Source organism: Rhinichthys klamathensis, unplaced genomic scaffold (assembly GCF_029890125.1).
Source record: "Rhinichthys klamathensis goyatoka isolate OS25496 unplaced genomic scaffold, OSU_Roscu_1.1 h1tg000021l_1, whole genome shotgun sequence".
NCBI classification, from domain to species: Eukaryota; Metazoa; Chordata; class Actinopteri; order Cypriniformes; family Leuciscidae; genus Rhinichthys; species Rhinichthys klamathensis.
The window spans coordinates 4,249,167-4,267,238 of record NW_026606572.1 but is presented as its reverse complement, the minus strand read 5'-3'; the positions used below and the strand labels follow the sequence as shown (position 1 = coordinate 4,267,238).

The window sequence follows — 18,072 nt, the reverse complement described above, 5'->3', positions numbered from 1 at the left end:
CCTTTTGATTTCCAGGTATCTGTATTCTTAGAACATATAAATCTTTTTATAGCAGCTCTCACACACATTAACCTGGTAAAAGATGGATGATAGTGGATGTAACACATACCGAAGCGTCTCTCTCAGCGCCTCAGCCTTCCTTTACCTGCTCCTGACTGCTGCCTCAGCTCCTTCCTGAGAAAGAACACACTCGCGAGAGAGAGAGAGAGAGAGAGAGAGAGAGAGAGAGAGAGAGAGAGAGAGAGAGAGAGGACTAATGAGGGAGAGAGAGGGGGTGTGTGAGAGGAAAAAGATGCTGAATCCTGGTTGGCTGGAGAGTAGAGGCTGACTCAGTGGATCTGGAAAAGCAGCATGTGACAGATGCAATTCTCATCCCAGTCCTCACCATCAGACCAGAGGCTTGTTCGCCATTGGCCCCGCTCATTGGACCGGCAACGCACGGTGCGCTATAACACCATGCTTTCCTTTGCCAGACCCAGCGGAGCTCTCTCACTAGCGCGTATCACTTGCGCATCGAGCAGGAGACTCAACCCAGACACACTTCAGCCCAGTGCAGAGAGCCGAGACTGAGGAAGAGGAAAGAACGAGTTAGCAGCTCTCCTTTACTCTCGTTGCCGCTGTACAGAAGAGGAGAGAGCGGGATAACGCATTTGCTGGAGGCTACTATAAGAAGCAGAGGCACACCAGGTAAATCCCCCAAAGTGACTGTAACAGACCGAGCTGAAATGACTGATGTTTGAGGATCCGAGAGGATGAGGGAATCTGCTCGCTCCGTTCCTGACTGAGGGAAAGTGAGCTTGTGCCTATCATCTGAAACAGAGAAACAAAAGAAAAGGCTTGTTGGGTGGACTTATTTCTCTCTCTCTTTGGCTGGACTCTGTGCATGGCAGCTTCGGGTCCCCCATGGCGTGTTACTACATTGTCATCAGCTCCACACACCTCAGCAATGGACACTTTCGAAACATCAAGGGAGTTTTCCGAGGTCCCCTCAGCAAGAATGGCAACAAAAACTTGGTAACTACTACGTCTCCCGTACGAATGTGTGTTTGATCATGTGCTTAGGAATTGTTTGCATCTCTTTTGAAGCCAGTAATCTTGCCTCTAGAAACTTTTCTGTACTGTGGTAACACTTTACATATTATACATTTGACTCTAATTAATTAGTATTGTAATAATACTGTTATTATTATAGTAAAAATCTGTACAAGTACACTATAAAAAGGGGAAGCCTGCAAGTGTTACCTTAACAAGCTATTTCTACCTGATTTAACCCATAAACATTTGCTTTGTTGGTATGAATTAATTAATTTAGGTTGATTCAGTGATGTTAAATAAGGTTTTTGACTTGAGATGTTACCATTTTTTCAGAGGGATCAAATTGAAATTATAATGATAGATTATAAGCATTCCAAAAGTAATTAAACTGTAACAGGACCGTAAAATGAAGTTGCTCAAGGAATGAACCTTCTGGAAAAGTGTTGCGAAATGACTTTATTTTCAGTACTTCCTGTTTTACGAGGAAAGTTGCAGATGGAGAAAGGAAATGCTGCTCTAGCCTGTGCCCATAACTAAATTCCTGACAGATGGATAGGGATCAAATTAATCTCTACTCACAGTCATGGCCTGGGATTTAGTCTAACCGTACTTTTCTGGCCTTGCCCTCGAAATAATCCTCCTGTTTGTGCTCCCACAAAACTGCCTCTATTTCCGCACAAACTCTCTGCTATAAACCCGCCGTATCTAGGACAGCACAAAGGGGAATTTTAAAATAAAATCAGTGTTAGTAAAATATTATTTTTCATAATTACTCTAAGAGCAGTCTGAATATTGTTTTTCAGTTTGCTGAAAAACAACAAGCGGGATTATAAACACAAAGTAATACGATGCATGATGCAGCCGTAGAGTGTTATTTAATTAATGCGCTTGGCTCCTGAAAGGAAGTATATTTCAAAGCTTTTAAATGTGGAAATGAAATTTCATACTCTCTTTCACTGCTTCCATCTCAAGCCTTCCCGTGTCATCTCTGTCAGTTGGGGGGAACAGAGATTTCTTGACAGCAGCCTCCTCCTTTCAAAAGAATCAAAAATGATTGGAGATGAAATATTGAAGCTCTTGGCTCTGGATCAAGCGCCAATCCTGCTCATCTGCCTCCCGCCTCCAGCTGAAAGGCTAATGCTGAGGGAACGTTTGGGTGGCGTAACTGTGAATGCAGCAACAGATTGTTTCTCAAGCACGGACGAGAATGTTTCGGTGGCCGTTGTCGGCTTGATCTCAATGCAATTATCAGATTTGACACATCTCCCATTCTGTTGCGGAGAGAACCTGGTCTCAGTGAATTCAAAATTACGGCGGAGCATTGTGTACATCACTGACACCGCTCTGTAACACAGTAAATTCCGTTCATTACTCCCTCTGCTGCATAGAGCAGCTGTAAATCTCATATACTTGTGCACACACACTCTCAGATGTATGGGTATGAAAGGCAGACTAAGAAAGCTGTGCTTATCCCAGCGCTGGTGCAGTGCCATCTGGCTCTCTTTCCTGGTGCAGTGATATTTTAGTCCAGAAGAAAAGCTTTGTGCTGTAGAACATTTGTTCAGCATGGCTCAGACGCAGAGGAAAGGAGAGGAGGAAGGATAAGAACGATATAACTGCGAGTGTAAGTGTTCCCATAGTCACTCTTATGGTACTGTGGACTTTTGCGTTATGAAATCCATCTCTGTAATTAGTTGTATTGCTCTCCCGGATTTCTCAGCGCATCGCAGGGCTGGGTTCAAACAATAATTTTGAGAGAAAAAACAAAACAAAACAAGTTGTGCGTATCTCTATTGAATGACTTTGACTCTTACAATGTTCTACTTTAGTGGAAAAGAGATTAGAAAATGGCATGAAACCCAACATTTTTGAAACTTAAAATTATAAATTATGTTTATTTTTGGAAGAGAAGCAAAGTACTTTCTATTATATGTCTATAATTTCTTAAATTACTATATTTTATTTTGCTTTGTTTTGCTTTGCTTTTTGTTTTGTTTAGTCCAGATGCGACAAGGCAGTAAAAACATCTTCCTGATGTATTAAACTGAATGAGTACCTGTTTGGAGCTGTGCCATGTCAGTGGACTCTTATAAAGTCAGACACAAGCGCCTGAGTGGAATTTTGCCCCTTGCTTTAGCTTCCATGAATATGCATATCAACGGGGTTATTTCAACGCTCGTATTGATTTCCTCACAGTCGCTGCTAAGTCAGCCCATCTCCCCGCTGAGCTATGATGTGAGCATCCATTTCCACTCAGTGATGCTGCTTTTAGACACCACTGTGCTCTGGGAAAGGATCCTTATGCTGAATATCTATACGGTATGTATTGTCACAGTGCCTCTATTGGCAGATGCATGGCAGAATGAACAGGTGTTATAATCAGCTCTTGTGCTGATTGCGCTGGGGATCTGGGCGATTGTGTAGATTGGATGTTGCTAACGTGATATGCATGGAATTTAAATTCCTTTGTCTCTCTCATATTCCTTTTTGTCACATGTATTATGCTTTTTGTAGTGTACCATGATCCTGTGGCTTGTTATCTTCATGCCACCATCCAAAGCACAAAAGTATGTGAAGCCCTAATCACCACTGCATGTGTCCAAGAGCTGAGGCAGCAGCAGACTAGCTTAATCGCAGAGAGCGCCAGAGAAAGAGACTAAAACCGAGGGAGGAGAGGAAATGAAAAAGGGCAAAATGTTATTATGTTCCTCTTACCCTTTGTCTTTCCCTGCTGGGAAAGCTGGCCCGACAATTTGCATTGTGGGAGGACAATGTGTATGTGTGTGCGGACGCACTCTGAGTTCCTTCCTAATTGAGAATTACAGCAGAAACCCAGCTCTAGCCATGACCAGGCCCCGCGCACGAGCTCTGCTGCGGGGTAATTAATGTAGTAGCGCGGGCGATTAGCCTCTGCAACCTTTCGCCACGTTTTACCGCTCGGCCCCATCCAGGTGTGAGGGAGAAACGAGCGTTTAGATATCGCACCATGCAGCATGCATTATTTACAGACGGGGAGAACCCAAGGCTTGTCATCACTGCCGAATGCAGACAGATGCAGTTAACTTTACGCACGCCCGAGACAAATGTGTGGCACGCTCGCACTCGGCTGATTAAAATTCACTCCATTCATGGCCTTCTGTTACTCATAAACGCCAGGTTCATTTAAATACCCTGAACGTGGCGTTTTGCCTTCTAGTGCTGCATCAATTTCATTTCACAGTGCTGTTAACTTTATAACAATGAAATCATTCTCTCTGAACCCCGCAGACACAGTGTTTGTTTCTTTGTGTGTGTTTTGGAGGTATTCACTGTGACAAATCAAATCTCTTGCCCTGGTTGTGTTGTTCTCCTCCTCTCTGCACAAAAGAGGCACGGTGCAGATTCCAGGGGCCCTTATAAAAGTGCTAATCCCATGTTTTTTACTGGCGGTGAACCCATTTTCACACTGATTCACAGAAAATACCCCATTGAATAAACTGTGTACTTAGAAGGCACAAAGGCACAGCGGGGTTTGACTGTAGGCTTGCTGCTGAGGTATAATAGCACAATTACACAGTAGCGTGGCAGCTTTACCCTTTCTCCTTTCTGTGTTCGGCTCACCTGATGTTCGGAGATGAAACGTTTGTGGCGATTCAACGCCGTCATTGTTGTCATCTTACCCTCATAAATATTTAAGTTGCTGGCCACAAGGTCTATAATTTGCCCGCTGTTTCAATGCAGAATAAGCGGCTAACTCTGTGAGACCGATCTCCTTCTCCGAAGCGCTCGTCTCAATATAATCGCTTGAACTTTGCCAGGCAGTTTTCTACGTGTCGGAAGGGTTTTGCACTCGTAAGCAGTGGAGTAAAAATACCCTGCCAGCCCTGAGCTCTGGCCTTGTACAACTGAAGGGCACCATATAGTGAGGCTTCCTTACAGAGTTTCTGCCTCCTGAGGGATGTTTTCTGCCATATCATTGTCTGTTACACATCCACTCTGACCCTGAAAGCATACGAGTCTTAAAGGAATTGTTCACCCAGAAATTAAAACTTTGCCATTATTTACTCGTATGTTCATCCAAACCTGCATGCTGTTATTTATTTTTCCCTGTGGAATGCAAAAGAAAAAAATTGAGAAATATTTATGCAGCTGTTTTCCATTCAAAGACATTTCATAGTTACCGCAAGCTTCAGAAAGTAGAAGAAAAAAAAAACTTAACTTTTTCTTTTCTTTTTTGTATGCATTTGGGATACAGTATCAACATTGACAGTAAATACATTTATGATGTTATAAAGGTGTAAGAATGATTTCTGTTTCAAATACATTCAGTTCAAATACATCTCTATTCATCAAATAACTTTTTTTTGTGCAAACTATCCTTTTATCACTCTTTATGCTTTTGTGTTCATGCTAAATAATACAGATGCAGAGTGAAATAATAATAAATAAACGCAGTAGGTATGGGAAGGTACAGGTGCAGCTCTGGAAAGGAGCCCTGTGGTTGTGCCAGTAATTGAACGAGTCCCCATCATTGCTCATAGCCACTCACCGCAATATGAGTGCTGAGAGCCTTTTAATGTTCCCCATTCCTTTGAGTGATATTATAATGCAGAGCATCCCAGCTGCCTCGTCTCACTTGATTTGATGCTTGATAGAAGTGAAGCGCTCCTTTTCCTCCTTTAAAAAAAAAAAAAAGTGCTGCACACCGAGCAAGCTTACTGAGTAACACAGCGGCAGACCCTGATCTTATTGAGCTTCACCGCTGCCCACCTTAAACTTTACCGGAGCTGATCGCGGAGAAACGACTGCCATTGGGCCGTGTTTGAGATTGAGCACAGATGGGGATACAGAGAAAGAGGTGCAGAGAGGGACCGTGAGGAGTCCTCCAGGTGACCACAGTATTTCTGATGAGCTCTGAGTTAAGTGTGTATGTGTTCACTGAATCTCCTACCTCTCTCTATCTCTCCTTTTATCTGTCTCGTATTCACATACTTCAGCAAGCAATGATATTATTAGAGTTCTGAATACTAGGCCCTTTGTCTTTGACTCAAGTCAATTAACTTCTGCTCTGCTCTCATCCTGCTCTTTCATTCTCTCTCTTTCTCACTCTGCCTTGTAACATTCTCTTTTTTCACTTTCTTTCTAAATCCAACCTGATCTCATTACTATTCATTACTATTCGTGTGGTTCTGCCACACATACATTTTTTTACATTTGGAGAGAAGACAAAACGTATGCTATTCATTTATGGACAGCATCTATAATTCATGGAATTTATAGCTTGATTTTATTGTATTTATAACAAATTAGATATTTACACGGACAATACTAAATACAAGTAATATACTAAAATCCTATTTAACACTTAATTTTACACTTATTTTCATACTTACCTAATTTGACATTATATTTAATTCAGTGAGATTTCTGATCTGTGTAAAGTCTGAGATACTGTGCACACAAATCAATGGATGTTAGACTGTAACATGAATGCTGTTTCAATATTTTCTGGAAACCATGATACATTTTATTTTATTTTATTCAAAAATGATTTTATTTTTTTCAAAAGAGCAGCATTTATTTGAATTTTTTTTTTTACTCTCACATCAGGAGAACGTCTAAAGTGAACTATCGAAATGGTGTATTACCCACTTTGAATGGCAGTGTCACAGTGTGTGTAAACATTATGCATAAATGGAAGACAACACAATAATAAATAAGCACATACCAGACATTAGACTCTACAGCAGATAATGCTGCAGATGATTGAGAAAACTCAATGATTTAGTGCCATAAACTGCACAAAATGTGGCAAATCCAGTGACTAGTTGGTATCGAGTATGGGGCATCTGAGATGGACACAAAATCTGAGTTAGTCCGGTCCATGCTGCTGAATCATAAATGTCCCGGAGATGCCAGAGCGATGGTAGTTAATTTACTGTAAAATGTAGCAGTGGCACATTTATAGCACATTTCATTGTCAGCAAGTATGGTGTGCTTTTGTTGTATATTTGAGTGAGTAAAACTTTTACCTTAAACTTGGGTTGAATTTTTTTATAGTGCGGTTTCTGTTAAAGTGTAGTATGCATCATTGCAAAAGGGTGCTATATTAGGAGTATAACAAAATTAGCATCCTAATAAAAAAAATACTGAGACTGAAAACTGAATACATAATGAAATTTGAATAAACTAAAAGTATAACACTGATCTTCGTGCCTTGAAAGTACGCCGGTGTTTCTAAGAGTGGCTTTCCTGTCTCACAATGTTCTATTTTCTTCTACTCCAGAGAGAGAGAGAGAGAGAGAGAGAGAGAGAGGCTTAAAGTCTCTATTTGTGGTTGTTAATTATTCAAGTGTCGTCACCTTCGTCTCTGGGCAAAATGGAGTCAGACTGGGGCGGCAGAGCCTGTGCTGTCTCCTGCCAGCCACTTCTTAATCTGCAATCATTTAGATCCAGGAGGCGGAGTCAGGGTCAGACACTAGCACTTGAGCTTGATAGCAGACTGATTTATGTTTAAGTGTACAAAATAACTGTAGGAAATAGATCCATCATAACCTTATCACCATGAACATTCACTACAAAATGCTGATTTTATTTTTCTGGCTACAATTTCAAAACGCGTGTGTGTGTGTGTGTGTGTGTTTCTCGGCCTTGTTTTCAAGTGTACATGTATGTGCACGTCAATGTGTTTGTGTTCCAAACGCATTTAAAACCTCTCACCAGGGTTTGCTAGACTGAGCTCTGCACGTGATCAGTTTCTAATGATCAGAACGTGAGCTAATTGATGGAGGTCTGCGTGTGTTTAAAGATCATGAAACGGTAGAGAAAAGAAAAAAAGAAAAACTCACGTTACCAAACATTTCAGCCTTGGCCTGTCCGATTTGGCCAGTGTTGTTTTGAATAGAATGCAGATAGTGTTAGTGTTCAAAGAGGTATTGAAATCACTTTTGAAATGACATCATAATTTTTCAGTATTCAGTGTCACATGATCCTTCATTCTAATATGCTGATTTGCTGCTCAAGAAACATTTATTTCATCAATGTTGAAAACATTTGTGAATATTTTATGGAAACTGTGATTTCAGAAAGTTCAAAAGTAAAAAAAATAATATTTAAAAAAAGGTAGGTAAAAATGTTGTTTTGAGTTTAATGCATCCTATACGGAATAAAAGTATTAATGAAACAAATAAAAAGATCTAACTGACCCCAAGCTTTTGGACGAATACGTGCCTTATTAAGTTATAATATTCAATAAAATTTGAAGTCCGCTGGTTAGATCATTTCTGATCTCTTCCCCATAATTACGTCTTCTCAGTCAGTGAGGGCTATGATCTGGACTTCATAGAAGAGAAAACCACCAGCCTTTCATGTGGTAGCCATGGCGATTATTGACATTTAAACCCCTGTTTCAAAGCTTTAATAAACACCTAAGCAGATAACAAAGCGATCCTCGTTGAGGTTCGGTTCAGAAAACCGGTTGACTTGTGACCCTGGGATTCAAACGTCGTCAGTGCTTGTCATGCGTTTATAGCCTGTGTTTTTTTCACTTCATATATTGCACGTGCCCACGATCACAGCAATTTCACGCCTTCTGCCCCTGAGCTCTGGTGTGAGACTGCTTGTCTTGCTGTGTGCTTGGTGAAATGAAAGTTTTACAAACAAATGTGCTGTGCTGCTACAAGGTTTCAGCCATAAACTCCATAGCATTTGAAATCTGGTTGAAAAGTTCAGCTGGTATGTACAGGCCCTTTTTTATCATATCACACAGGTTGAGAGACAGTTTGAAAGATAAAGTTTTAATATGTGCATATTTCACACCGCAGAGGCACACGTTGCATCAGACACAGTTGAAAGGTCTCTGATTTGGGACACTTAAATTCTGCAGGATCTCTCTCAGCCTCTGAGGCTGACCAAAGGATGGTGTGTGTGTGTGCACGCTATCCCATAATCCCCCTCTCCCTCTTGATGGCATTCTATTCCCAAAGCAACCTTTGAATGACCCATGTAATCTCTCCTTTCTAATGACATCACCAATCTCAATCTAAACTTTCTTTTCAAGCATTTTTTTTGTAGACAATGCTGCCAGCACCGGTCCAATAATCAATATCACACATACAAGCGGGGCTTTAAATCTAAAGATAGATGTATCTAAGAGCCAAAAAATAAGATAGAAGAGCTGTATTTGTGAGTGTGATGATCACTGTGCCAGAAGAGACCGATGACAAAAACAAACCCTTGCATGTTTCAGCTCTGACCATTAATTCAGCATCTTGAGTTGACATACGTTATTCACCTAATGCAAGAAGCGCATCTGACTGACAAACAGATGCCTTAAAAGTGCCCCTTTTGACACATTAGAGCGAGAGGCTTCTTTATTTTGCATAACACCCTCAATTAGTTCTTTCTTTAGCTTTACACAAAGGGTTCTGAAGATCACATAGAGCTTCAAATGCTCTAAACCTGCCGGTGATTTGTAAGGCTAGTTCCTCTGTACCTTCATTAGAATTCTCCCATAGAAAAGGCATTGATTTTTTTGGTCTGGCAGCCTAGCAGATCCTCAGAATTTATCTTCCTCTGGCCTCTCATTTAATCTCTGCTTGAAACAACAGCAGCGGTAATGGCAGTGGAAGGATCCCGGGGAATGTGCATGGTCAGCGTGAAGAGAGATAGAGTTGGTGCGGGCTGTGTAAATTAAAGCAGCAGAGCTCAAAGAGACAGTTTTATGGAGCCTGTCCCTGTGCATGTGTGTGTGTGTGTGTGTGTGTGTATGTGTATCTATGTTTCGATTTCTGCTTGCTGGGTTTCTGGTTGTGTGGTGTTGCGGTTGAGAGCATAAATGTCATTTCAAACACTTATGCTCTTTATTAGAATGTTTCCACCTGTGTGAAAACATTATCTCCTTTATAACTTCCCATTTCCTCTTCTATTCTGGATGAATGGCGAATTTGACCCTGTTTCTATACCTAGCCTCTTTCACCTTAATACATATTCAGTACTGATTTAAAATGCATTTTTAGGTCCTGCAACTCTCAATATCCAGCTCATGAATTGACTGCTTCATCACGGTGCTGGGTTTGCAATAGCAGACCACCTTCAGATTGCTTTTCATTCATCAGAGAATCCTGATAAAAAAAAATGCATCGCGATTTCCACAAAAACATTAAGAAGCACAACTGTTTTCAACATCGATTATAATAATAATGATGTTATAGCTCATCATTTACTCAACCTTGTTTTGTTCCAAAATCAAATGACTTTAAATATATATATATATATATATATATATATATATTGAAGATTGTTTCAGCTGCTTTTTTACCGTATTATGAAAGTCAAAGAGGTCCAAAAATGTCAAGCTCAAAAAAAGGACATGAAGGTAACGTAAGATTAGGTCTGATAGAACAAAATGTGCAAAAATTATACCTTTAGGGGTACAGCAGCTTGTCACTGCAAAGGACAAATTGTACCATATCTGTCTTTAAATTGTGTATTTTAGTACCTTAGATTAGTAATGTGAACCCTTAAAGGGATAGGTTTTTTTGGACACCCAAATTTGTTTAATTATGTCATTGATTTCCCACCCTATATACATATCGTTCCAAACCCATAAAACTTTCGTTCATTTTCAGAACACAAATGAAGATCTGTTTGATGAAATCTGAGAGATTTCTGTCCCTCCATTGACAGCCTACGCAACTACCACTTTGACGCTTCAAAAAGTTAATAAAGAGATCGTAAAATTAATCTGTGTCAATTGAGCGGTTTAGTCTAAAATTTCTGAAGAGAAACAATCTCTTTATATGATGAACAGATTGAATTTAGGATTTTATTCACAAGTTGTAGTTGCGTAGCTGTCAACCGAGGGACAGAAAGCTCTCAGATGTCATCAAAAATATCTTCATTTGTGTTTAGAAGGTGAATGAAAGTCTTACGGGTTTGGAGCAACATGTGGGTGAGTAATTAATGACAGAATTGTCATTTTTGGGTGAACTATCATCCCTTTAGGGCTATTAGCCTTTTAGGGGTAAAAGTGTCCCACTACCTCAGTGACAAGCTGTTGTGCCACTAAATTTACCATTTTTGTCTTAAGGTGTATGATAAATAGATTGAATTTCGGTCTTTATTCACTCTCAAATTAAATGAAAACATTGATCAATGCATGAATACACAGACTACATTACATTAGACATAATCAATGTTTTGATTTGATTTGAGAGGCTTACATTTCAAACTGTTCATGAAACAAAAGGAGCATACTGCTGTGAGCATTCAGAAGGCTTGGAATATAAGTCATATGGATAAAATTCACTGTGCCCTTTTTGGGTCTTGAAATGGTCAAATCCCACTAACTTTCATTGTGTGTACAATAACAGTTGTTCAAAATATCTTCTTTTGTTGTTTCACAGAAGACAAAGTCATGCAGGTTTGGAACAACATGAGAGTAAGAAAATGATGACATAATTTTTATTTTTAGGTGAACTATCCCTTTAATACATATTCAAAACTGATTTAAAATGCATTCTTGATTTTTGCAACGCTCAGTATCCCGCTCATGAATTGAGTGTTTTACCGCAGTGCTGGGTTTGAAAGTGCAGTCCACCTTGAGATATTATGGGATACATTTAATACATTGTTTTAGTTTCCTTGCTGCAGTGTTTATCTGTGTAGTGGCTCTGCTCAAAAGCTCTGTTTGCTTGTAGAGTGGTGGACTAAAATTACATGGAGGGGAGGGGGTAGGCTAGGACCCAGGGGAGGGGTCGGGTTCGGCTCAGGGCCTGGGCAGGTGCCAGGAGTTGGCTTATGTTCTCGCAGTATCAGCAGAGAGCTCAGACTCGCAGAAGGTAAAAGCATTTCTGCGACCCCTAAGACTTTCTTCCAGTTATCCCACACCCGCTTCATTAAAAGAAGACTGTTGGGATGCAGGAGAACGTACGTTCCCAGCAGTATGATGGCTGTCATTGTCTACATAATGAGTTGCTTTGCAGGGCATCTTTGTGTGTTTTATAAAGTCTTTGCTGGAGGCTGTATCTTTGTTGGACTACCCACGCAGCTAGCCTCCCTCTCCACCCACTCCCCTCCTCTCATCTGTCAGAGTAGTGCCCACATATCAGGCCACTTTCTTCTTTAATGAAATTCATTAGCCAGAACATCTTAAAAGCTGGAAGACTAATTAAGCTTCTTTTTGAAATGCGTGACAGAGGGAACATGTATTGGGATTCTACATCGCTGCCAGAGGCATGATTCCCTGCACTATGGTAGTCAACAACGGACCCTAGCGAGACGAAAGGGTCGTTTTTGCAAACAAAAGGCAACAAAACGTTGCTTTATCTATATTATTAGGCAAACAATTATTGACTTGGGAGCTTTGAAGGGATTTTCACCTCTTCATTGCGGTCCAGAGGCATTGTGTCGGCCATTGTGCTTGCACAATGCTTTTGTAAATATTGGCGCGTTCGCCTGAACACTCTGCTCCCGTGGTCTTGCTTTAAATGGCACAATGACTTCAGCTGTCACCACAAAGTGGGGCGATGTTCGCCCTCATATTGCTTGCTCATATCCAGCCTCGATTGTTTGCCTTAAAATAACCTGAGCACAAGTTGCTGCAGTTTAATGGAGACGTGCAATCTTTCAGTATCTTGCTGTGTGGTGTGTACAAGCTCTTCGATTGCACAAATTTATCTCAGGTTCAGGGGCACTTAAGGGCCCTATTTGTGAGGTTCAGATAGCATCCCCTTGCCGCCGTAGAGATGTATCTGCAGTGTACATTTATAAGCCTGATATCTCTGTGTTTAATAATTAATGTGTGGTCAGTGTTTTTTCTAGCACTTACAGCCGTCCCCTGTAAAAGCAGATTTGATTTGCCATTCTGGATTGCCCCAATCAGGGGCTCGGAGAGCCGATCACGCACCGACTCTGACATATGCTATGTGGAGCTAATGTTAGAACTGTTCTGGCGCCTGTCCAGGTAGTGCTTGGTTATTGTATTGGGCTGAGTGCGCTCGTCGCTAATGCAATTCATCTTTGAAGAGCAGTAGTAATAAACAGAGGCATTGAGGCTATGAACTGACTTAAAACCCACGCACATAAAAATAGAGCTGGGGTAATAAAGGGGACTGTTGAACAGGTTGTGGTATTATGACAATGCGTGCACCTGAATTGAAATGTGAAGTGAAATTTTAGTTTGAATTGAATTAAATCTTTAATGCTTCACCATAATCCTGGCAACTATAATTTCTTTATTCATTTTTTTTTTTTTTGTATCTGATACTCCAGGAATTGTTGTGTTAATGTGCTTTTGATTAAATTAATTAATTGTTTTTACATTTAGTCTGCTTTTTTTTTTCTTTTTTTTCTTTTACATTAAAGGACATTTTTTTGTTAAAGGAATATTCTGGGTTTGAATCAAGATATAATTTACTGCACTTGTAGCATAATGCTGATTACCACAAAAATTCATTTCAACTTGTACCTTCTTTTTTTAATAAAACAAACATTTGGTTTACAGTGAGGCACTTACTCTTTTACTGTTACATGTTGCTCACTCTTTGATTAGTATAGCCACAAGTAATGTAAACAAATATACCTGTTAACACATTTCTCAGTCATTAACAAATAGTTTCTGTGTGGTTATATTTAAATCTTCAACTTGTTGCCATGACAACATAACATCTAAAACCCTGTAACGACCATTTTAATGATTTAACAGAAGAATTAATGTAAGTGCTTCATTAAATTATAAGCTTCTGCATTTAAATCCATTCACTTCCCTTGTGCCTTTAAAAGAAAGAAAAAACACAAGGCATGAGTTAAATTAATTATATTTTCTGCACATCAACCTTATGCCACAAATCTTGTTGAGCTGAGCTCAACTTGTTTTATACCTGAAATATTCCTTTAAGACCACTTGTTTATATGTATAATTTTCCATCTACGTCTATATCTGTGACTACATATACCGTAGGTAATGTGTCATTTCAAGATTTATATTTAGTTAGAAATTAAATGCAAACTGTCATTCAGTAGATACTTTTATCATAGCAATGTACTTTATAACAGCGACACTCCTCCTGGCGCAACCTGGGGTTAGGTAGACACACACACACACACACACACTCACATGCACGCTTGCACACACACATTCTTTTTCTATCATGTTCGGTACTTCATAGAAACCTGCCTGCATTTTTAGATTTTCATTAAGACATTATTTAGTACGTTTTTTGAGCCATTTTCCTCATGGGGACCGTTGGCTGCCCCATAATATTAGTGATTTCAGGTTTTACTATTCTTGTGGGGACATTTTGTCCCCACAGTGTAGACAAAACCTGATCTAGAAGAATCTAAATTACCATCAAAATTCATGTTCATTGACAAAACAGGTTACAATTAATATGCATCTAATCATCAATCCGTGGGTTGTATAGTTTAGGGAGAGGAAGGTAGCTACATTATAGGGTTAAGGTGTTGAATACAGGATCACGTTTCATATTATTGACTTATCTGTCCTATACCTGTGGTAAATCATCTGTTTGCCATCAAATGGCTTCTCTGTCAATCTTTCTACTGTTTTTTCATGATATGATCACATCTGCGCACATCAGCAGTTCAGAGGCAATTCTCTCACGCTGCTGATCCCAGATAGATATCCGCTGGAGCAGAGGCCTCAAACGTGATGTCTTTCTCCTCTCAGATGTCATAGGCTAATCAAAGCCCTCATTTCCATTTGGCCTATCAGATCTGTTTCCGAGGCCAGGGATGCAGCACGTGAACCCGAGTCAGCCTCCGCCACGCCCGCTGCTAATTAATGCAGAACGTGTTTGTACCTGACAGCGTGATCTATTATTGATCAAAGAGCTTATTACTGTTGATTTTGGGTCTTGTGACATTTGCAACCGCAGTTATTTTTCTCTGCAGAAATTGGTGGCATTTGTGCTCTCATTTAAAAGGGAAAGACACTTGGCTGATGACTGATTAAGAGGGCTACTCAATAACAACCGCCTGATTCTCTGAAGGTAGAGTCTTGAATCCTAAGTGGAGAACAGTGCAAAACCATTAAACCAATGGAGTCTTCTGGCTAGTTCACCAATTTATGATTATTCTGTCATTATTTGCTCACCCTTATGTCGTTGAAAAAGTGTATGAAGAATATATTGGCCATGTGGTCCCTTAAAGATTCAATGTAACAGAAGTAGTGACAGATTCTTTTCTTCCATATTGTGACGTACATTGATAATGAAAATAATGTGGGGAAGGGCTTGGATCAATATATTGGTTGTTGATTGGATGGAGGCAGCTCAAACCCAATCTCACGGGAAAAGGTAACTATTTTACAAGTGGTGATTTTGTATGAATTCCTACAAAGTGATATGTACAAAAACATACAATTTATGAAATGATAATGACAAAACATGAGGGTCCATCCCTCAATATAACATAAATGGGTCATAATTTTCAACAGTTCTCCAAAATGTAAAAAACATACTGATTACCATGAGATTGTGTTGGAAGATTTGAATGCAAGCTTGTAGTCGATTGTAAGAAAGGGGCAGGTTTAAGTAAACTAAGAGATTGAAGTCAAGGAGTCACTATTCATAGAGAATCTTGACATACCTGAGTTCACCTTGAAAAATGTATTTCATGAAAAAAGTATTTTGAGTCAGATCTTTTCAATGAATTGACTGATCCAATTCACAAAACTGGTCTGAATGGTTTGTTAACTCAATGATCAATTTGCCGACTCAATGATCCGGTCATAGCAGTGAACAACAACTGAAGTGGAAGATTGTCTCAAAATAATGACTTTAATTTCAGCCTTCGCATTGCACACATATGGACATCCTTCATGCTACTTTTATGGTGCTTTACTGTCTTTTTTTTTTTTTACAGTCCTCATTCATTGCTACTGTATAGTCCCCAGAATCCCCATTCATTGTTACTGCATGAAAAAGAGCAACCAGTATGTTATACAGAATTTTTTCTTTTGCGTTCCACTGTAGAAAGAAAACCATATGGTTTGGAACAATATGAGAGTGAGTAAATGATGACAATTTTTTTTTCTCTGAACTAATTCTTTAACTATTCGGTTGCCCGATTCAATATTTGTATACAGGTGTCTCCTATCACTCTTTTTGAGGTTATGTTCAGGCAGACACCCACAGGGAGACAGAAATGCCCTTTCTTGGCGGGCGTCTTGTTTGCTGCCAACCCCTCGATCAGACATGTAGTGAAATAAAATTGCAGAGTGCAATATCTGCAGCTGTTGTTCAGCTAGTGTCAGCGAAAGGTCTGATATGGAAGAGAAATGGGTTTCCCAAGATCCAGCGTGGAGTCTGCAACCTATCAATTCACTCCTTTCATTTCACATCCACTGTCCTGTATCTAAATAATGTGTATTATATACTTCCTCATACGTGAAGGGGAAAAGCAATCCTCCTCCAGTTGATAGATTCTCCTGGGCACAATACTAGTACCTTTTCTTCTGTCTGGTGGTACAGAGCGAAAAACTCACAATTTACTGATTAAACTGGACTCGTAGGAGCTAGATGCCTGTTCAGGCACCTTGGGAATTTAAGATCCACAGAATAAGTGTGAATAATTTGCTGACAGAAAGAAAAAGTGACAGGGTTCTGTTCAAAAGACAAATGGCTGTGAAAGAGGAAGAAGGCTAAAATGAGTATTGATTTCTTTTGTGATGGGAATTCATTTTGCCACAACTAGCACCAGATTGGCATATTGTCTCCTTGCAGACTGGCTTTCCATTAAAAATCACCTTGTTTGACCTTTGCTCCATTGTTCACCCACACTGGTGGTTGCCTTTCTGTCAGGTCTTACAAATCCAATGGAGGTCAAGATTGACTTTCTTGCTACATCAAGGTACATTCATTAATTTACTTATTCATTTCGCATTACTTTATAAATGAGGAATGTTGTACATGTTGTACATGTTGAAATGTGACCCTCTGTCGGCTCAACAGAGGGATGACAGATTTCTATAGGCTCAACCGCACTGGGTGGTACGGAGCAGCTCCAGAAGGCAGGAGACACCCTTAGCGTGTGGCCCAGTCGTGGTGCTTTATCATCTCATTTCAGCTGTGTCCCAGTATGCCTCACTGTGTGCATGAAGCAGGCTGTAGGCATATGAGCAGTTTGCAAAGCTCAATGTTCACAAATTAATTGGACTAAAAGAATCTACAAACAGTATATGATACGCCCAATGTGATCTGACTAATTTTGCGGAATGAATGAATTATGAAATTCAATTTTTTTTTATGCATTACGTACATAGGAAGACGGAATGTTTGCATACATCAACACAATTTTAATTATGTGGAGGGCATACATACACAGTTTGTTTACAAAAGTTTTGTAAATTCTGAAATAATTCCCAAGGATTTTTTTTGTACATTGCATTTCATTATTCAGCATGTCACAAAATGCGTTGTCCATGAAATGTTCATTCTGTGAATGAAATATGTTTTTTGATTATGTATTTTGTGATTCAGACAACCTCTTTTTTAACAAAATGCATATGCCCTCCACAGAACTAGCATTTCATACATGCTGATTCACACAATGGATTGTTAAAAAAGAATTGTGGACGAATTGCATATCTCATTCAAAGATTGAGCATTTGATGGACGAAATGCATTTTGTGACATGCTTGGTGCATTTCGTGCAGTTTTGAGTTTAGTGCTGACTTTACAACTCCAGTGATGAAATCAAACTGGCTTTTGTCTTTCTGTGTACAAAATGCATAACAACTGAGTAACATGAAATACTGGGAAATTTGCGAAATTATCCCACTTACCGATATTATGCGGCCAATGGCTATTAGTCACAGAACTAAAGAATTGAACCCAAAATATTAATTTGACATATTTTATTACCTCAAGATGACTCGGAGTACCCACTTCCAAGTTAGTTGTAGTGGTTGATCTTGTGCAATAACAGACCGCTGAAGGCAGTGATTTAAAGATCAGAATTGAGTTTTGCAGGGAGCTGTATAAAACATGTATTAATGATGCTTGCTTCTGCACTAAGCATGGACAAGTTTGTGAA

General features: G+C 39.6%; 1 protein-coding gene across 1 annotated transcript in view; it reads left to right on the top strand.

The window, feature by feature from the left end:
• Positions 1-306: 306 nt before the first annotated feature.
• Positions 307-18,072, top strand: part of znf804a (zinc finger protein 804A) — a 51,332-nt gene continuing 33,566 nt past the window's right edge. The window contains exon 1 of the mRNA XM_056241954.1: positions 307-1,014. Coding sequence (XP_056097929.1) covers positions 904-1,014 — 111 coding nt within the window. The 5' untranslated portion in view covers positions 307-903. The remainder of the gene's footprint in view (positions 1,015-18,072) is intronic.